Source organism: Pipistrellus kuhlii, unplaced genomic scaffold, assembly GCF_014108245.1.
Source record: "Pipistrellus kuhlii isolate mPipKuh1 unplaced genomic scaffold, mPipKuh1.p scaffold_m20_p_8, whole genome shotgun sequence".
NCBI lineage: Eukaryota > Metazoa > Chordata > Mammalia > Chiroptera > Vespertilionidae > Pipistrellus > Pipistrellus kuhlii.
In genome coordinates this window covers 26,228,965-26,250,740 of record NW_023425584.1, presented here as the reverse complement: position 1 = coordinate 26,250,740, position 21,776 = coordinate 26,228,965, and the positions used below count along the sequence as shown (strand labels likewise).

Here is a 21,776-nt window from a genome sequence, read left to right as displayed (position 1 = left end):
TCCTGGCCGGCTAGGCTCAGTGGATAGAGTGTCAGCCTGCGGACTGAAGGGTCCCAGGTTTGATTCCAGCCAAGGGCACATGCCTGGGTTGCAGGCTCCATCCTCAGTAGGGGGCGTGCAGGAGGAAGCCGATCAATGATTTGCTCTCATCATTGATCTTTCTCGCTTTCTTTCTCCCTACCTCTCTGAAATCAGTAAAGATATATATTTTTAAAAAGAGTCATAAAAATATAGAACCCCTATGGATATAATTATTCTTATGTAGCTGGTAAAAATATTGGACATTTACATATTTTATTTATTTTAAAGGCTCAAAGTGGGAATCACCTATTTTTTAAAAAAACACCTTCCTTTAATTTCAGAGAGGAGGATGGGGGCGAGGGAAGAGAAAGATCAGTGATGAGAGAGAATCCTTGATCAGCTGCCTCCTGCACGCCTGCGATTGGGGATTGACCAGGGCATATGTTCTGACCTGGAATTGAACTGTGATCTTGTGGTACATAGATCGAATCTCAACTACTGAGCAACACCAGCTGGGCAGTTACAACTTTAAATAGTTATTTTAATCGAAATTTACAGTCAGGAACTGGACATTTATTTTCCAAATAGGAGATAAATACACTTGTTATCGAATTTATAATGTATAAAAGGATTAGAGTTCCCATTCTTACCTCTCCAAAGTAGGCTTCCTTCCTGAAGGCAAACTATTAAAAATATTACATATTCTTCAGAAATACTTTATGCATATACAAAGATGGGTGGATATGTGTTTTGTTTTTTTTTTAATAAACAGCTTTGGAATGTATATTACATACAATAAAATTCAACAATTATAAATATCAGTTTGAGTTTTGCTAAATATATATTTAATTGTACAATCTCTACTAAAGTCATGATATAACTTCCCTCATTTTTATTGTTCATTATAGTCAATCTCTCCAACTCCCTCCCTCCCATGAATTATTATTGATGTTTTCTGTCAATATAAATATGCCTTTTCTTGAATATCATATTAATGGAATCATACAGAACATTATCTTTTTCAGAATGCAGTCTTTTTAAAAAAATATATATTTTATTGATTTTATACAGAGAGGAAGGGAGAGAGATAGTTAGAAACATCGATGAGAGAGAGTCATCGATAAGCTGCCTCTTGCACACCCCCTACTGGGGATATGCCCACAACCAAGGTACATGCCCTTGACCGGAATCGAACCCGGGACCCTTCAGTCCTCAAGCCGACGCTCTATCCATTGAGCCAAACCGGTCCCGGCCAGAATGCAGTCTTTTTATGTCTGATTACTTGCACTTAGCAGAGTGCTTGTGAGATTAATTCATATCTGTGCCTTGAACCAAGGAAATGTTGAATGAGTATGTTCAATGTCTATTAGCCTAAGTTTGGGTTAGGTTTTTAAAATTATATCATATTGGCTCATGAAATGGACTAATGAATTTTATATTCATCTTAAATAAATTTAGCTCTCATTGTTAAACTTTGATGTCTGTCGTTCAGCATGGAAAAAAGTGACTTAATTTGAAACAAAATATTAAGGATAAGTCACAAGTAAAATTTTATTTAATGGCCAAAACCGGTTTGGCTCAGTGGATAGAGCATCAGCCTGCAGACTGAAGGGTCCCAGGTTCGATTCCTGTCAAGGGCATGTACATTGGTTGCGGGCACATCCCCGGTGGGGGTTGTGCAGGAAGCAGCTGGTCGATGTATCTCTTTCATCAATGTTTCTAGCTCTCTATCCCTCTCCCTTCCTCTCTGTGAAAAATTAATAAAATATATATATATTTTTAAATTTTTATTTAATGAACATGGTAGGACATCAGCATAGCTTGCTCAGTTCAAATTTTTTTTTTTTTTCAATCCTCACCCGAAGATATGCTTATTGATTTTAGGGGGAAGGGAAGGGAGGAAGAGAAACATAGATGTGAGAGAGAACCTGGTTTGGTTGCTTCCCTTACATGCCCTGACCAGTAATGGAACCTTTTGCTATATGGGACGTTGCTCCAACCAACTGAGCCACACCAGCCAAAGCCAAAGTATATTTTCATAACAATCTATAGTTATATTAGTAAAAAAAAAAAAAAAGATAAGATAATTTTTGTGTTTTAAATTAGGCAAGCATTCTTGGTTATACTGACCTTGAGTTGGGCATTGTATATAGGTTACCTTTTTCTTGAGTTGGGTATGGAATCTTTTTTGTAGAGAGGTACAAAATCCAAAAGTAATTATTGTTAAATCTTTATCTCAATCTCAGCACTTTATTTTTTTATTTTTTAAAAATATATTTTATTGATTTTTAACAGAGAGAAAGGGAGAGAGATAGAGAGCTAGAAACATCGATGAGAGAGAAACATCGACTAGCTGCCTCTTGCACACCCCCTACTGGGGATGTGCCCACAACCAAGGTACATGCCCTTGACCGGAATCGAACCTGTGACCTTTCAGTCTGCAGACAGACTCTCTACCACTGAGCCAAACCGGCTTCGGCTCAATCTCAGCACTTTAAAAAGACATTTTATTTCTATACTTTTATGCTTTGTACTCAAGCTTACAGATAAGATAAAACAATAATTTAATGTACAAAAATGACTGGTTGAACACAGAAAGGGCTAACATAACTATTCTACTGCAAATTTAAAAGTATATAATATTTGAAATATTAAAGACATACCCTAGTTAACTAATTAGTAAGATTCTAAATAATTTTTATTGTATTAAAACTATTGGATTTTACTGTTATATTTTTAAAATAAAATCTAAATTAGTCCTTCCCCAGAGCTTAATTTTATCTCAAATACCAAGCCAGGGGGAAAGGGAATACAGTGTGATTTTCTGCCTTGAATTTTTAAAAGTATTTTTTATTAATTTTTTTATAGAGAGGAAGGGAGAGGGAGAGAGAGTTACAAACATCCATGAGAGAGAAACATCCATCAGCTGCCTCCTGCACACCGCTACTGGGGATGTGCCCGCAACCAAGGTACATGCCCTTGACTGGAATCGAACCTGGGACCCTTGAGTCTACAGACCAACGCTCTATCCACTGAACCAAACCAGTTAGGGTTTTTTGTTTGTTTGTTTGTTTGTTTGTGCGTGCCCGCAACTAAGGTACATGCCCTTGACCGGAATTGAACCTAGGACCCTTTAGTCTGCAGGCTGATGCTCTATCCACTGAGCCAAACTGGTCAGGGTCCTGTCTTGAACTTTTTAGGCATCTCTACCCAGTAACAAATCTCAAGTTTGTGGGCTCTTACATTATTTTTTTTAAAATATATTTTATTGATTTTTTTACAGAGAGGAAGGGAGAGATATAGAGAGCTAGAAACGTCGATGAGAGAGAAACATCGACCAGCTGCCTCTTGCACACCCCCTACCGGGGATGTGCCCGCAACCAACGTACATGCCCTTGACCGGAATCGAACTCGGGACCCTTCAGTCCCAAGCCGACGCTCTATCCATTGAGCCAAACCGGTCTCGGCTCAAGTTTGTGGGCTCTTATGTTAAAGCTAGAGGCCTGGTGCACAAATTCATGCACATTGAAAGGAAATTAATTAGAGGAAATATTTTAATATCATTATTCGCCCTTTTCCTATAATAGAAGTGTCAACCAAATTCATGATCGACAATGACAGATGGAAACACACATGTGAGATTGGCACCAGCGAGAGCTTTATATCTATATATATATATAAAAGCCAAAGTGATAGAATGACTGGTGGCTATGATGCACACTGACCATCAGGAGGTAGACACTCAATGCAGGAGCTGCCCCCTGGGGGTCAGTGCACTTCCATAGCCAACCTCCTGTGGCTGGCCAACCTCCCGTGCCAGCTGGCCATGATCACTCCAAAGGGACTGTGTGAGATGGTCCTGATGGATCTCGATCACCGGCCAGGCCAAGGGACCCCACCTGTGCACAAATTTGTGCACCAGGCCTCTAGTATTTAGATAAACTTGTTTAATTAGAACTGCTTTCTGATTTAGCTAAACTTTTTCCAGCCCAGCTTCTCGTTCAGGTAGTTGTGAGCAACACAGCAATAAATATCAACATGAAGCAGATTAGTATTATTGCAGATCATGCAGGGAGAACAAATGGTGAAATATTTGTAGCAATGTTTAACTATATTCTGTGCAGTGAGAAAACCTGAAGTTATTTTCAAGTTCCACCATTTCTTCTTTTCAGTCAGGTCAAGTTTCTAAAATTTCTAAATCTCCGTTTTCTGGCTAATGAAAAGAAAATAGGATTCTACTGAGCCTCCTATCTACCTACTCCAGGACTTCTGTGAGGATCAAATAAGATGAGGCATGTGAAAACACTTCACAGACATTTGGTTAAAGTGTAAAATGTTTCACCTAGCTACAAAGCTAGTCATGTTCCTGGTCTGAAGAATCTTCAAGGAGACTAGTTGCTAGGGAGAGAAAGCCAGGTGATGCTACATGACATCATTACCCAGGGACCAAAGCCACCTTTTCTAGGCTGGGTTGGGCTGTGGGCCACATTTTGTGCCATGGGGTCTGTCTTGGCAGTGTTGGCTGTGATGTGATGGGGCATTGCTCCGGGGTGGTAGCGGGGCCTGTGTCCCACTTGGGAGAAGCCGGGTGTGGCTTTGTCAGTGTGCCAGGTCTGTGGTGCTGATTCTTTGTAAATGGCCAGTGGGTGTCACGGCAGCTCCTGCGTTAAGCATTTGGTGGTCAGTGCACATCATAATGACCAGTCGGTTGGTCGGAGGGACATTTAGCATATTAGCCTGTTATGTATATAGATAGCTAAGAAGCTAGCATTGATAGACCATCTCTGATTATAAAACTTTATTGCAGGTCTTATTACTTCAGTCAGCGTTTTTAATGTATCCTTTTAAAAGTTTTCTTCTACTACCTTTGGAACCCTGGTGGTAGATATCTTGTTAGATGGTCTCATATAATTTGGAATATTAATGATTTCAAGAGCTTTAAGTGTAACTTTATAGTTTTGTGACTCTAGTCACATAATCATGTTAACTTATATTTGCTTACTGAACTGTAAGTAAAAATGATCCACTACTTAAAACATACATTTGTACTTAAGAATCTAAAATACTTTAAGCTACCCACCTCTCTCTGGCTCTGAAGGAGTGTTCCCAACAGAGCTTTACTGGTGGTACAGAGAATACTGTGATAGTGAAACATTGTATTAATGGGTAACAGTTAGATTTATGTTGAATACATTTCTTCTTTCTCCTTTCTTAAGGAATTGAATGACCTGGCACGGGACCCCCCAGCACAGTGTTCAGCAGGTCCTGTTGGAGATGATAGTAAGTATTTAAAAGGAATGATGGAGTAAAAGAGTATAATAACTTGCCTCTGGGAACTTGAGAACTGATGGATTACCTCTCCTAAGGTTATTTTGGGTGAAGGGTAATTTTGCTTTAAGAAAGAGGTAGTGTTTACCCTTACTTGTCCATGATAGATGCAGTTCTGTGTATATCCCATCATCTTCTGTATTGTTCATTACATTTGGAACCTCTTTTGCCAGACATTGTGTAATTATTCTGACCCCTTCCATCTATCTTTCACCCCATCTGATTATTTTTTTCCCCTTTTAATCTTCATCTGAGAATATGCATAGAGAGGAAGGGAGAGAGAGAAACAGTGACCAGTTGCCTTATATTTGTGCCCCAACTGTGCCCTAATTGACAATGAAAATTGGCAACCCAGGTATGTGGCCTGACAAGGAATCAGACCAGCAACCCTTCTGTGCACAGGATGATGCTCAATCACCTGAATCACTCCATCTGGGTAATATTAGTATAACTAGGTATTGCTCTTTAATAAGATAATACTAAGGATGATTGTGTATATGCATGTGTCTGTCTTTCTGCTGGCTCATACTTGTGAATATGGGTACAATCTGCTTAGTTGTTAAATTTGTTTAATTCTCACCCGATGATTTTTTTTCTCATTGATTTTTAGAGAGAGAAGGGAAGGGAGGTGAAGTGGGGGGGGGGGGGGGGAGAAAGAGATATCAGTGGTTGCCTCCTGTTTGCACCAGTGATCGAGTCCACAACTAAGGTACATGCCCTTTACTGGGAATCAAACCATCAATCATAAGATCCATGGGCTGACGCTCTAATCATTAAGCATACTGGCCAGAGCCAGTTTGCTTTTTTTTTTTTTTTTTTTTTTTTTAATATATTTTATTGATTTTTTTACAGAGAGGAAGAGAGGGGGATAGTTAGAAACATCGATAAGAGAGAGACATCGATCAGCTGCCTCTTGAACACCCCCCACTGGGGACTGAGCCAAACCTGTTTCAGCCAGTTTGCTTATTTTTAATGTTCAATATATCTGTTTAATCCTGTCTAAAATAATTTATTAGCCGAGACTGGTTTGGCTCAGTGGATAGAGCGTCAGCCTGCGGACTGAAAGGTCCCAGGTTCGATTCCAGTCAAGGGCATGTACCGTGGTTGCAGGCACATCCCCAGTAGCAGGTGTGCAGGAGGCAGCTGATCGATGTCTCTCTCTCATCGATGTTTCTAACTCTCTATCCCTCTCCTTCTCTGTAAAAAATCAATAAAATATATAAAAATAAATAAAATAATTTATTTAATCTTACCATATATGTTGGATAATAATTTTCATTCTACTTTGTCTCAACGTAGCTTTCCCCCCATATACCATTATCTGGCTATACCATCATCTAGCCTTTATAAAAGGGAAGATAAGTGAATAAGACTCACTTTTTTACACAAAACTCACCAAAAAATGAAATATTTAGCAAATAGAAAAAATGAGCATACTTAGAAACATTTAAGAAAAGTGTATAGATTAAGACAAGTAAACATGAAGTTATATATTATCTTGTTTAAAACCTACTTTTTCCTGATATTTCTTAAGAATGGTGTTTATAGCTCTTGCTGGTGTGACTCCGTTGAGCCATCCTCTGATATACCATGAGGTCACTGGTTCTGTTTGATGTCAGGGCACATGCCCAGGTTGCAGGCTCAATCCCCACTAGGGGCTGTTTAGGAAGCAGCTAATAGATATTTTCCTCTCCCTCTCCTTTCCTCTCTCTAAAAATTATTAAAAACATACTAAAAAGAAATGGTGTTTTTAGTTTGCTAAATCCATAAGAATCAAAGTGAGGTCCTATTATAAGAATTGCTTTACAGATAAAAGATAGATATTATCCTATATAATAAAAGCCTAATATGTTAAGGGTCTGGTTGTTCGTTTAATCAATCAAAGTACAATATGCTAATGATATGCTAAGGCCACTCAACTGCTTGCTATGACATTCACTGACCACCAGGGGGCAGATGCTCCAAATGGTAGGTTAGCTTGCTGCTGGGGTCCAGCTGATTGGGACTGAGTGAGATGGGCCAGACACACCCTGGAGCCCTCCCATGGTCCCTCCCTGGATGGCCAATCTCCTGCATCCCTCCCTGGCCCCGATTGTGCACCAGTGGGGACCCAGGGCCTGGCCTGCATCCTATCACAATCCAGGACCCCTTGGGAGATGTCGGGGAGCTGGTTTCAGCCTGATCCCACAGGCCAGGCCAAGGGTCCCCCAGTGGTGCATGAATTCATATACCAGGCCTCAAGTAAAGTATGAGACCAAGTGCATGTGATGAAAAATCTCATTTGCAATATTATATTTAGACCTGTCCAGTATTAGTAACTATAGTATTTGATACTAAACAGGATAGGCCAAATACTTAAAAAAATGTTATCTCATTTAAGCTTCACAATAATAGTTTGGATGAGTGGAGTTAGAAGTTGTGAACTATTTTAGAGAAAAATCTAGTGCAAGATTCATAGAGGTTCCCAGGGTAATCTCATATTTAAGTTTCATGATTCTAGTTGTCATTCCACATTATTATATAGTGTACCTGCATTTGTTTGCTCTTTCAAAAGTGGTTTTACTTCAGACAAATTCCTCAAAGTTGAGAATAGCTAATCTTTACTTGAAAGTATTTAAGGTCTGGGGATTAAATTTCATTTTTTTAAATTCTCTTCAGTGTGCTTAAGTAATTTTCCTTTGCTTCCAAACTAGTTAATGCTACCACATTTATTTCTCAGATAGAAAACTTGTTACCTCAGAGAGTTAAATAAAACTCTCCCAAAGTATAAGTAATAAAAGAAAAAAAAAGAGAGAGAGAAATTAGAATTCATCAAAATTTAAAATCTAGGTGCTTTAAGAAAGCAAAAAGACACAGTTTGGGAGAAAAATTTTGCAGGTCATAATTTATGATAAGTCACATTTATCCAAAATACATTTATAAAAACTAAAATTCAACAATACAAACAACCCAGTTTTAAAATGGGTAAAGGATCTGAATAGACATTTCTCCAAAGAAAATACACAAGTGGCCAATAAGCACATGGAGAGATGCTCAGTATCATTAGTCATTAAGGAAATGGCAGATTTCACTTTATACCCACTAGGACAGCTAGAATAAAAAAGACAAATACAGCCGAAACCGATTTGACTCAGTGGATAGAGCATCAGCCTGCGGACTGAAGTGTCCCAGTTCGATTCCGGTCAAGGGCATGTATCTTGGTTGCGGGCACATACCCAGTAGGGGTTGTGCAGGAGGCAGCTGGTCGATGTTTCTCTCTCATCGATGTTTCTAGCTCTCTATCCCTCTCCCTTCATCTCTATAAAAAATAAATAAAATATATATTTTTTAAAAAAGAAATACAGTGGAACTTTGTTTCTTGAGCATCTGCCATCTCAATTCACTTCTCAATTGACAACCCTTTCCTGTTGCTGATACCTGTATGATCAGTCACGCACCTCTCAGGTGACAGACAGAGAATGCATGATTATGAGTCAGTTTACCATTAAAATTTCAATATATTGCGCTGTGAATGTTCTCATATTTTTTTGCTTTTGTCGCTGCTTATAATAATAGTTAAATTTTCAATTTTTAAGGTTCATTTCCTTTTTGTTAATTTTCACTTACATTTCATGTTCTTTTTGTTTTTAAAGTGTTTATAGGTTAAACAGTAAATACTGTATATAAGAAAGGCTAAAATTGGTAATCATTTGGGGGTCTGGAATGGCTTAATTCAATTTACATTCTTTCTAATGGGGAAAACTGATTTGGGTTTTGAATGGCCTTCCGGAATAAATTAAGTTCAAGAAATTAGGTTCCACTGTAATACCAAGTGTTGATGAGCAGATGGAGAAATTGGAACCTTCATACATTGCTGATCAGAACACAAAAATGGTACAGCCAATTTGGAAAACAGTCTGGCAAGTCCTCAAAAAGTTAACCCATATGTGACCCAGTGAGTTCACTCCTTAGGCATATATCCAAGAGAAATGAAAACATATGTTCACACAAAAACTTGTACGTAAATGTTCATAGAAGCATTATTTATAATTGCCAAAAAATGTGAACATCACAAATATCCAACAACTGATGAAGGGATAAACAAAAGGTGGTGTATATATATATACAATGGAATATTACTCAGCCACAAAAGGAATGATCCCCAGTAGGGGGTGTGCAGGAGGCAGCCATCAATGTTAACCATCTTTCTCCTTCCCTCTCTAAAAATCAATAAAACCATATTTTTTTAAAAGTTGATTGGCAGCCCTAACTGGTTTGGCTCAGTGGATAAAGCGTCGGCCTGTGGACTGAAGGGTCCTAGGTTCAATTCTAGTCAAGGGCATGTACCTTGGTTGCGGGCACATCCCCAGTAGGGAGTGTGCAGGAGGCAGCTAAACAATATTTCTCTCATTGATGTTTCTAATTATCCCCCTCCCTTCCTCTCCGCAAAAAACAAATCAATTAAAATATATATATTTTTTAAAGTTGATTGGCAGAAAATGGGTATTCTAAGAAGGGAAGCCTCAGCAATACCTGTCCTTCATTTTTTTTCATAATAAACAGGATACTATTTGTGGGTTCAGGCCTCAGTGAGGAGCAAAAAAATCATAGTCATAGTTTCATATGCAGAGGTAGAGGATATGGGTTGACATTCCAGAGGATTTTCATATGACTTCTTAGCGTTCACATTTCCTACTTGTGACAACCTACCTGGTTTGGGTTATTCACATGTAATCTCAGTGATAACATCTCTTAGTTTGCCAAGATCTTAGTATGAATGTTAGGTGCTTAGTAGCTTGCTTGTAAGTGAAAATTCTGGCTTTTGGGGTTCTATACTGTACTTAGTTACACCACCTTTGAAATGGAACAAGCGTCATTTTTTGCTGTCTGAAGAGAATATGTCATTATTATGCAACTTTATAATTTCTTTGGCTTTTCCTTGGAACTTATAATTAAGCTTGAAGCTTTCAGCTAATTTTTTTTAAATTGTGAAACCAATAATTCTAAGGATCTACACAGAGAGCTTTTAGAAATCGTTTCTCATTTGTAAAAACTATTCTTTCTTAATTTGAGTATTATCTACTTCAGAGTAAATTATATATATTTGTGTTGGGGAAATGATGTAACACATCAAAGAATTGAATTTTTTGGCTCTTTTTTACCCTTTGAGGTGAGGAAATATCTGTTTAAAAGTGGAACTTTGAAGCTTGTCAAAGAGTTCTGTCTCCTTGACATGAATTTTCATGTTTCAGCCCAAATACTTTTTCATTGAGCATCTTATCAGTGGGCTAGACCATGCTAGTCCTTTTTCTCACTTCAGGCTCAAAAATTTTATTTAGATTCCTCATCCAGCCCAAGACTCATCATATTGCTTATAAATGAACAGATTATGATGTAGGTACAGTGCAGATATTGCTTCGTGGTAATTTTATTGTTGTTCTTTTCCAGTGTTCCATTGGCAAGCTACAATAATGGGGCCAGTAAGTATTCACATTAATTTTAGAATAAATAGTTTATGTAATTCATTCATTTTAATCCCACTTTTCTTGTTATCAACAGAATGACAGTCCCTATCAGGGTGGAGTATTTTTCTTGACAATTCATTTCCCAACAGATTATCCCTTCAAACCACCTAAGGTAATTGGGATATGTTAATTGCTTTTAATGTGTTTCATATGATATTAATAAACCAGTTTACAAAAATGTTTTTCTTTTTTTCTATAGGTTGCATTTACAACAAGAATTTATCATCCAAATATTAACAGTAATGGCAGCATTTGTCTTGATATTCTGCGGTCACAGTGGTCTCCAGCACTAACTATTTCAAAAGGTAATGGAATAGATATTCAATATCAACATAAAGCAATGTGTTTTAAAAGTTTTTTTTTTTTTTTTAAGTATTACTTATACTTATTGTAACAGGATGTAGTAATTCCCCTTATTTTAAAATAATAGATCTTGAGACGCATGGAGAGCATTGGATTTTCAAGTATATTTATTATTTCTTTGTGATTGTGACTACTCTGTCCATTTTGCTATTCTAAATACTATAGGTTGGAAAATAAATTTTTATTTGAGCATCTTAACAATCTTTGGTGTATAGTTGCCTGTGTGTTTGAAAATGTATAGAGAAAGTTAGTTACTAATTTTGTAATGAAAGGTCCAGTAGTTCTTCTAAATAAGACATTAATTGCATGAGTAGATTGGGGATTTTTTTTCCATATTATAACATCTTATTTTTCAGTTACAGTTTACATTCAGTATTATTTTGTATCAGTTTCAGGTGTATAGCACAGTGGTTAGGTAATCGTATACTTTACAAAGTGGTCTTCCTGGATATTTCAAGTACTCACCTGGCGCACCATACATGGTTATTACAATACTAGAGGCCTGGTGCACAAAATTCGTGCACTCGGGGGTTGGGGGTTCTTCAGCCTGGCCTACACCCTCTCACAGTCCGGGAGCCCCTTGATTGATCACCCTGCAGAGGGAGGCCCCGCCCACCACTGCCAGCTGGGTAGCCTAGGCCTCCCTCTTTGGGACAATTGCAGAGCCCCCTGGCAGGTGGCCTGAGCCTCCCTCTGTGGGGCGTTCATGGAGTGATGGCAGCGGCAGTCAGTGCTGAGCCACCACAGTGCCCGCGACCCAGGAGGGACCGAGAGGTCAGCAGTTCATCCCGCTCACCAGTCCCCACCCACCCAAGCCTGCTGCATGTGCAGCCTGGCATTCAGTTGTCCATTCGGTCGTTTTGGACGTTACGGACCCTGGCTCTTTATATATTAGGATTGTTAACTATATTCCCCATGCTGTACTTTATACTCCTGGAACTGTTTTATGACTACAAATTTTTAGTTCTTAAGCCTTTTTTACCCAGCCCCAGGATTTTTTTTTTTTTAATGTCAGTGAGATGATTGGGTAATTAATAAACTTTATCTATTGTGTTGATTTGAAATTGTGCCACCTTTCAATATCATACCTAAATGAAATCACAAGTGGATTAAAGTTGTCAAAATACAAATATAAGCCATAGGCCATCCTGCCGGGGTTCTTGTTTCATCATTAAGAAGGGTTCAGTAACCTGGAGAAAAGCTGTGTGTAACTGAAGTAAGAGTCCAGAGACGAAAGATAATTTTGAAAGGCATTGGGGTTCAGAGGAGCTTCAACTAAAGGAGCTAACTTCTCCTTGTCTCAGGATCCCTTGCTTTTTATTAACACAAACTGTCCTAAGGCAAAGTGGAAGGGTAGGGTTTCTGTACAGAAGCATTGTCAGAATGGGGAATAGTCTACTGCTGTTCAGGTGTTTGGCCAACAGGAGGCAATAACATGTAGATTAAGATGCCCTGGCAGCAAATAATGATCCTATTCAGGTCAGGGGGAAATGCCTTCACCTATTCCCAACATGTGATACCATATGTGACTCAGCCCTTGTTGAGTCCCCAAGTTCCATCAACCTTTTGATGAAACTCTTGCAATTATCACATGCTGGAACTGGCTTCCAGCACCATCCTATATAATAAAAGCCTAATATGCTGAGTATCCAGTCATCTGGTCATCCATTCAGCCAATCAAAGCATAATATGCTAATGATATGCTAAGGCTACTCACTATGATGTGCTCTAACCACCAGGGGGCAGACAGTTGACCAGTCGCTATGACATGCACTGACCACCAGAGGCAGACTCTCCAATCGGTAGTTAGCTTGCTGCTGGAGTCTGGCCAATCAGGACAGCAAGACAGGCTGGCTACGCCCTAGAGTCCTCCCATGGTCCTTCCCCAGCTGGCCAATCTCCTTTGTCCCTCTCCAATCCTAATTATGCACCAGTGAGGTCCCAAGGCCTGGCCTGCACCCTATCACAATCTGGAACCCCTTGGGGGATGTGAGAGAGCCGGTTTCAGCCTGATCCGATCCCGCAGGCCAGGCTGAGGGACCCTACTGTTGCACAAATTCATGCACTGGGCCTGTAGTAAATAAGATAACGGGCTAATATGTTTATAATACAAATAACATATAAATCAGTAAGAGAAAAAAAACGTAGATTCCAGTGGATGAGAGGACAGAAAGGGACAAAATAAAGAAATTTATAGTCCCCATTATTCACCTTTTTAATTAACAAAGATCTTTCAAAAAGAAAACTAAATGCTGATAAGGTACATTACAATGAGTATTCATATACTATAGAAGTATAGGTTTGTATAGCCCAGGATGTATTAAGAGATTAGACTTAATAATTAATACTCTTTGACCCAGTAATTCTGGTTTTATTCATTTGTAATAAGAAAACAACCCCAATAATAAAAAATAATAAAACATTGTGTGCAAGTACATTTGTGGCAGTGTTATTTATTTCTGAAAATTAGGAATTATTTACAGGCCCAACCATAGAGGAAGAAATAAATAAGTTCTAACACATGCATTTAAAAGAGGATTGGCTGAAACCATTTTGGCTCACTGAAGGGTCCCAGGTTTGATTCCAGTTAAGGGCATGTACCTTGGTTGCAAGTACAATACATACTCAGTAGGGAGTTTGCAGGAGGTAGCTGGTTGATGTTTCTATCTCATTGATGTTTCTGGCTCTCTATCCCTATCCCTTCCTCTCTATAAAAATATATATATATTTAAAAATAAAAGAAAATTGATCCTTACAGATATTGTGAAAATGGGGAAATGCTGTGCTTGAAAAAAAAAAAAAAAAGATAAGATTAATTTACACTAATTTAAGTTATATAGAAAAGTATGTTAAAATAGGTACAAAGAAACAGTTTGGGTATTTGGGTGCTGAAATTTGGTGTATAAAAATATTTTTATTTTCCATCTTATAGTTTATCATTTATTTAATGTACACATTTAGACAGAGGCAGCATAGTTTCATGTTAAAGAACATAGATTCATTCTGGTTCTAACTACCCATATTCAGATATCAGCTTCACCTCTTATTGAATAAGACTTTAGACAAATAAGCTTGTTTTCTTTCTTTCATGTAGAGAATAGGAATGATAATTACTATTTCATTGTTGTTATGAAGATTGAAAAAGCAAAAATGCACAGTTATCTGATTCCTTATAAGCACTCACATAACTGGGATAAAGGTATTATTGTACAAAGTGTATATTTGTCATGTTATAATTATTATAAAACTTGTATATTCTGACATTAATTTTTTTAAAGGAAACAAGAACTCTGGGGCATTAAATTAAAATTGTGGGGGGGAGAGTTCTAGGCAAAAATCAAAAACAAAGAACTAGAGGACCACGTTTTAAAAGATTGTAATATAGTTTATCAGATAAGTAGCCTCTTTTCTTTTTGTAGGCCCTTTGTAAGTCATGGGCTGCTTGTGAAAGTGTTCATATACTTTTCTTGTGACTTCCTGGCCTGCTTGCTCTTCCTGCACAAAGTAGCAGTTAGCAGTAGAGAAATAAATTTAGTAAAATTACGGGACCAAGAGAGGTAGAATAGTGTGTGTGGCGGGGGGAGGGGGGTTGGAAGGTCTATATAGCTGAAATTGTTACCACAGATTTTTTTTTCCTTCCTCTTCTGTGCCTAGTGTTGATTTTTCAGTTACTCTCAATCATAAGGGGCTGCTAGTTTTATTTGACTTAATGTTCCTTCTATTTGGGTAGCTATCGTTTAAAATCATTGCAGTGCTATTTTAGTGAATTTGATTATATCAGGGTGTCTAGGTTTAATGTTTTAATGATTCCTTTTTGTAAATGGAATGTATAAGCAAGCAATTCTGTGAAAGACCTGAGTCCTGTTGTAAATAATTATTTTCTTCTTTTCCTTTCTTTCTTTGTTAATCCTCACCATAGGATTTTATTTTTTCATTGATTTTTAGTGGAAGAGAGTGAGGGAGAGGAGGGGAGAAAGGACAGAGAGAGATATCAAGACAGATTAATGTAAACCAAGTGTGTGCACTTGATAGGGAATCAAACCTACAATCCTTCAGTGCTCAGGCCAACGCGCTCACCACTGAGCAATATCAGTCAGGGCAATTTTCCCTTTAATATAATCTGCTTTCAAGGGCCATAATTTTGACTCGAATTTCTCTCTACTCTGACTATATATGTTAGATATCTGAATATATTGAAAACTTAGATAAATGTGCCATAAAGCCTCTTTGTTATATGTTTTTAGAATTGGAAGTGACTGGGTTATGACACTAATGAAAATGAATATATGCAGATGAAGATGTATACATAGGTGAAAAATTAGTTATTTCAGTGAAAAGTTTATACAGGTTGTAATAGAAATAGGAGTTAGTTTCTTTACAGCGAAAGAAGGTATATAAGGCATTCAGTTTAACAAATTGGATTATAAGGCAAAATCAATTTTCTGTGAATTAAAGGAACTAAGTAGTATACTAAGAATCCTTTTACCAGGTCCAGATAACCACCACTCCAGCTTCCTTTCCTGGAAAGAAAGTAAGACAAGTTATTTCTTTAAAATGTATCTTTTAAAAGTAGCCTTATTGAAATAATCAGAATTGTAAATAAAGAAAAATTTAGCCCTAGCAGGTTTTGCTCAGTGGGTAGAGCATCAGCCTATGAACTGAAGAGTCCCAGGTTCGATTCCGGTCAAGGGCACATGCCCCAGTTGTGGGCTCAATCCCCAGTCAGGGGTGTTAAGGAGACAGCTGATCAATGATTCTCATTGATTTCTATCTCTCCCTCTCCCTTCCTCACTGAAATCAATGAAAAATATATTAATAAAAAAAATAAAATTGGTAACTGATACTGTTTTGGTAGTATGTCTAATTTTAGGTGAAGAATCAGTTGAACTCTTCCCAGTTTGATAGGCTGGACAAGTTTCTTCTTTTTATAGTCAGTAATTTCATGAACATTCAAAAATCTATAACTCCCTGTTGTCATTTCCAGGAAATACATGAAATCTTTCCTAATTGCTGTTAGGATGTTCTGTGCTTGAAGAGGGCATCAGGTGATATACCTGACAATGGGAAGAGAAGATGTTTTGGGAATGCCATCTGCCAGAATTGTGGGCAACAGGAATGAAGAGTCAGAAAACATCTTCCCTGATGTTTTTTATTTTCCATATATTCTTAAGGCAAGGAAATAGCTTTTTTTGTTAAACTGAATGATAAAGGGCATGTAAACTTTTTCTTTACCTCTCAGAAGCCCTTGATCTCTACAAAATAGACTTGATAGGAAAATGAATAAATCCTTTCCTGCTAAATTGATGTTTTGGGAGTAAAGTGAGATCAGAATTATTATCGCTTGCTACCAAACATTAAAGCTGAGTTCTATTAGTCTCAGAATAGAAGGATTGGGATTTATTTCAGTATACCAGAAGCCACTGTATTTTATGTAATTAGTGGTCTTGGCTTTCTTTTTACATTCAATAATAAGTACATAAATTAACAAAGAATTTAACCGAGGAAATTGTGCTATTGAGATTTTCTGCTTAGATGAGATTCTAAATCGTCACTGTAAAGAATTTGAGACTTTAGTAGAAGTGTATTGTACCCTTTGTAATAAGTATGGCTAGCCCCATTTGGGGGCAAATACTAACCTTTATGTTCTTGGATTAAATTGTTTTCAACTGAGAATGACACAGATCCATTGCATCTGAATGTAATATCTGCCATTGAGAAAGCAGTGATTGTTGGATTTCATGTTGGTGGTTTCTGACTAAGAACATTCATTAGTGTGGTTGTCTTTGGAATTTTGAAAGCCATTTATTCCTGAACATGGGTTTCTAAAAGATTAAAGTTTATGAGCTCTGAAAAAGTGTCATTGGTCCGGGATTTGGAAGACCTGGATTCTAATTTCACTATAATTACTAACTAATGGGACATTGGGCAAGTCACTTCACCAGCCTGGGTTAATTTCCTTAGGGATTTAAGCATAGAGAAATCTTATAATCTTTGTTGATTACTGTAACTATAAAGTTAGAAGTAGAGCTTAACAAAGCTGCTAGGCACAGCAATATAAATAAATTCTTAGAATTTTCTCATGTGTTGGCACCTCATGTTTCTTTGAATTCTTTGCTTTTATTCTTACTAATTTATATGTTTTCTTCATTCTAGTACTCTTGTCCATCTGTTCTCTGTTGTGTGATCCTAATCCAGATGATCCTTTAGTGCCTGAGATTGCTCGGATCTACAAAACAGATAGAGAAAAGTAAGTATGGCCACCATACAGAAAAGTACCTGTGGTAGGGTAGAGATGTTTGGGACTCAAATCTTCCTTAACTAAGGGCTGGGTATAGATCAGATATTGAAAATGAAATCCTAATACACTCACCTGGGGATAGAAAAGAGGAGTATTTGCATTGATACCATTATATGTAGGTGACACTGATACTTTTTATTGATTTGAGAGAGAGAAACATTAATTTGTTGTTTTGCTTATTATTAATGCACTCATTGGTTGGTTTTTGTATTTGCCCTGACCAGGGATGGAATCCACACCCTTGCTGTATCAGGCCGATGCTCTAACCAACTGAGCTTCCCAGCCAGAGCTGGTATTATCTCTTAATTATTTCATATGACTCCTACTGTCTAAAACAGTGGTCACCAACCTTTCCTGTTTCACAGACCACCAGTGGTGACCTGTGACCGCTGCTCCAAAGGTTTCCTTAAACCACCATGAGGTTGGTGACTGCTGGCCTAGAGAAACTTTTCTGCATTATATTTTCAACAGTTTTATGTCTTCTTGGCTTTTGATATATAACTCATTTTGCATCAAGAGCCCAATTTTCTTAGCTATTTGGAAATTAATGGGGAAAGAAAATTGTTTTTCTACCATTTGGTATAATTTTAAAAAGAAAGAAAATAAATACCACCAGACATGAAAACCCAAAATTTCCTTAAAAAAAAATAAAACCTAATGTAGAATTAACATATTTTGGAATTGTACTATAAACTGTTAACAAGGGTCAGGATATCCAAAGAAATAGTAACTAAAAGTATTCTGATCTTTTTGGGGGGTATATTCATTAAAATAGGAGGAAATAGGTGGGGAAAAGTGGATAATTTTCTGAAGTTAAAATATAAAGAATTATTTAAATTCTACTGGGTAAGATAGGCATATAGATATAATTTTTGTGTGTGTGTGTGTGTGTGTGTGTGTGTGTTTTCTTGATCTTCACCCAGGAATTTGTTTTGTTTATTTTTAAAAGAAGGCAGAGAAAGTGGGGGTGGGGGGGGAGAGAGAAAGAAAGAGAAAGAAAAACATAAATTGGCTGCCTCTTGTACTATCCCCTCCACCCCCCCAGTTGTGGACTGAAACCGAAGCCTTTTGGTGTATGAGACGGCACTCCACCCAACCGAGCCACACCAACCAAGGCTAGATGACATATTTTTAAGTGGAGCATTGGGGGATTGTAACAGCAGTTGGTTATTATTAGGTCTAGTAATAATTAATGTCGTTTTCTAATACTTTTTTTAAATCGAATTTATTTAAACAATACAACAAAATTTAATCAACAATATAGTTGCCGTTGTTTTCTACTACTTGTGCCCAACACTCAGGAAGCATTTTAATCCCTCTGTTGTAAAATTCTTGTGATTTTGATGCAAAAAATTCGGTCAATGCATTTTTGAGGCATTCTTCATTATTAAATTTTTTTCCAAGAAGAAAGTTTTGCAAAGAACGAAACAAATGGTAATCGGAAGGGGCAATATCAGGAGAATATGCAGGTTGAGGGAGAACTTCCCATTCCAACTGGCGCAGTTTTTCAGCAGTGATTCTTGCAGTATGCGGTCGTGCGTTATCGTGGTGAAGAATTACACCCTTCCGATTAATCAGCGCGGGTTCTTTTTCTCTTAAAGCTTGGGCTAACCTTTCCAATTGGGCACTATACACTGCACTTGTAATGGTTTGGTTAGATGGTAAAAGTTCATAATGAAGAATTCCTTTAAAATTCCACCAAACACACAACATCACTTTTTTCGCATGCAAGTCAGGTTTTGGCGTGGGCTGCGGAGCCTCATTTTTGTCCAACCATTGAGGCCGCCTTTTCAAAAAACATACAGCATCCATTTTTCATCTCCAGTAACAATTTGCTCTAAAAACGGCAAACGGTTTTGACGAGAGAGGAGCGAACTGCAAATTGTGACTCTTTGATTACGGTTGTTGTCGGTCAACTCATGAGGAACCCATTTTCCAAACTTTTGGACTTTGCCAAGTGCACGCAATTGATTGGAAATTGTTTTCTGTGAACAATTTAAAGTTGTCGCAAGCTCTTGTTGGGTAATTTGAGGATTTTGCACCAAAAGAGCTTGAAGAGCTTCTTGATCAAAATTGGACACACGGCCTCGACCACTCTTGTCATCTAACGAAAAATTTCCCTCGCGAAATTTCTCAAACCAACGCTGGCATTTTCTGGCGCTAACTGCATCTTGACCAAGAGCACTACAGATGTTTTTTGCAGCCTCACTTGCTTTTCTTCCTAATTGGAACTCATAAAGCATGCAGTGCCGAATATGCTCTTCATCCGCCATCTTCTTAGCCCTAGTTTTGCAACAAAAACCAAACCAAACACAAACTTTTTCAAGCAAAACTTGTTAATTGCACTTCACATGTTCTGTAGATACCACGTGTTTGAAGGTTATGTCAATACAAGTCAACGCCAAGCAAGATTTTAAACGAATGTTTAAAAACGACATTAATTATTACTAGACCCGATAGTTTAGTTTTGTCTGTACTTAGGTTTGAATAGTCTCTGTAGTCATATATTTCTGGCTACATTCAGAATAAAACTAGATCATGCTTTTTTCTATTTGTGAATTTATTCAAATACATTTTTTTTTTAAATTGGAGAACCATTTTGTCAAATATCTGGAATTGTGGGTATAAACAAAAAGGCATTTTCTAAGCCATTGCAGTTGTAATGTTCAGAAGAACTTGCCTGCTTTCCTTTTTTTTTTTTTTTTTTAAATTGTTTTTTAAATACGTTTTTGTTGTTAATCCTCATCTGTGGATATTTTTCCATTGATTTTTAGAGAAAGTAGAAGAGAGGGGGAGAGAAACATCAGTGTGACAGAGTCACATCAATTGGTTGTTCCCACACGGATGGGAATCTAGCCTGCAACCAAGGTATATGCCCTTGACTTGGTATTGAAACTGTGACCCTTCAGTCCATGGTGCCAGTGCTCTGTTCACTGAGCCAAACCAGCTAGGGCTAATATGTTTTTATTGATTTCAGAGAGGAAGGGAGAGAGAAAAATCAATTGCTGCCTCCTGGAGGTCCCCCTTTCACTACTGGGGATGGATCTTGCAACCCAGACATGTGCCCTGACTGGGAATTGATCTGTGATCTCCTGGTTCATGGGTTGACACTCAATCACTGGGCAACACTGGATGGGCCTGCATCCCTTTTTAAATAAAAGAATTAGAGAACCTTTTGGCCTCCTTATTTTTAGTACTAGAATGTTCTGGAGCAATAGACCTATTCATTTTAGAAACCAAATTGTTAAAATACATTCTGAACACGAGAGAGGATAAAAGATGGGATAATGAATGATGTCTTCTGACTGACTTCTCACCTGTGTTAAGCTAAGTTTCTCTTTGTGTGTACAGGTACAACAGAATAGCTCGGGAATGGACTCAGAAGTATGCGATGTAATTAAAGAAATTATTGGATAACCTCTACAAATAAAGATAGGGGAACTCTCAAAGAGAAAGTCCTTTTGATTTCCATTTGACTGCTTTCTATGAGCCCACGCCTCATCTTCCCCTGTGCACATGTTTACCTGATACAGCAGTGCTGCGTGTTGTACATACTTCGAACAACAAATAGAAATACTGTACTTCTGTACCAACATTGCCTCCTAGCAGAGAAGTGTGTATGTGACAAGCCAGTTCTTCAGACATAACTAGGTGTGAGACTAAAAGCTTTCCTATTGACTTAAATTTGGATAACTGCAAGTTGAGGGGTGGTGGGTATGTTGTGTGCTTGGATGGGAAAGAAAAGCCCACTGACCTGTAGGAGATGTTTTTTTAAGTGGAATCCTTTTAAACTCAAAACTGATACGAAAAGCAAGGCGAAGAACATGAAGCTGTTTCTGTATTCGTTTTATGCTGAAGGACCTACATCTTAGGTGAAAGTTATGACCAACTAGATTAAAATCTACCCACATCCTGTATTGTAAGGTCTAAGTTTAACTGGATTGGAGCTATTAGTATATGAAGTGTGATGGGCTTTGTTCCCACCTCTTACATTACCCCACCCTGTAATCCTCGTCCTTTCGGCCCTCCTTTCTCTCTTCCATATTCTTTGGTTTGTATGTGGTTTCTCAGTTAATACATAGCTAATAGCTCTTATTTTTCTTATGTTTTTAACTGCTTAGGTCTTTCTGGATGTAAGGGTGAAAATTCATTTGATGGAAATACTTGTGTATATTTAAAGACTCAGTTGCTCCTCTGGAGCTTGTACGTTCAAGAATGATTAATCTGTGTAATAAACTGATTACTACAGTCATTACATATAA

At 37.7% G+C, this 21,776-nt stretch overlaps 1 protein-coding gene across 1 annotated transcript in view; it reads left to right on the top strand.

The window, feature by feature from the left end:
* The window catches only part of UBE2D2 (ubiquitin conjugating enzyme E2 D2), a 45,904-nt gene extending 24,128 nt beyond the window's left edge, over positions 1 to 21,776 (top strand). Inside the window, exons 2-7 of the mRNA XM_036424915.2 lie at positions 5,238 to 5,301; positions 10,777 to 10,808; positions 10,888 to 10,965; positions 11,053 to 11,158; positions 17,370 to 17,463; positions 20,866 to 21,776. Of these exons, the coding sequence (XP_036280808.1) occupies positions 5,238 to 5,301; positions 10,777 to 10,808; positions 10,888 to 10,965; positions 11,053 to 11,158; positions 17,370 to 17,463; positions 20,866 to 20,911 (420 nt within the window). The 3' untranslated portion in view covers positions 20,912 to 21,776. The remainder of the gene's footprint in view (positions 1 to 5,237; positions 5,302 to 10,776; positions 10,809 to 10,887; positions 10,966 to 11,052; positions 11,159 to 17,369; positions 17,464 to 20,865) is intronic.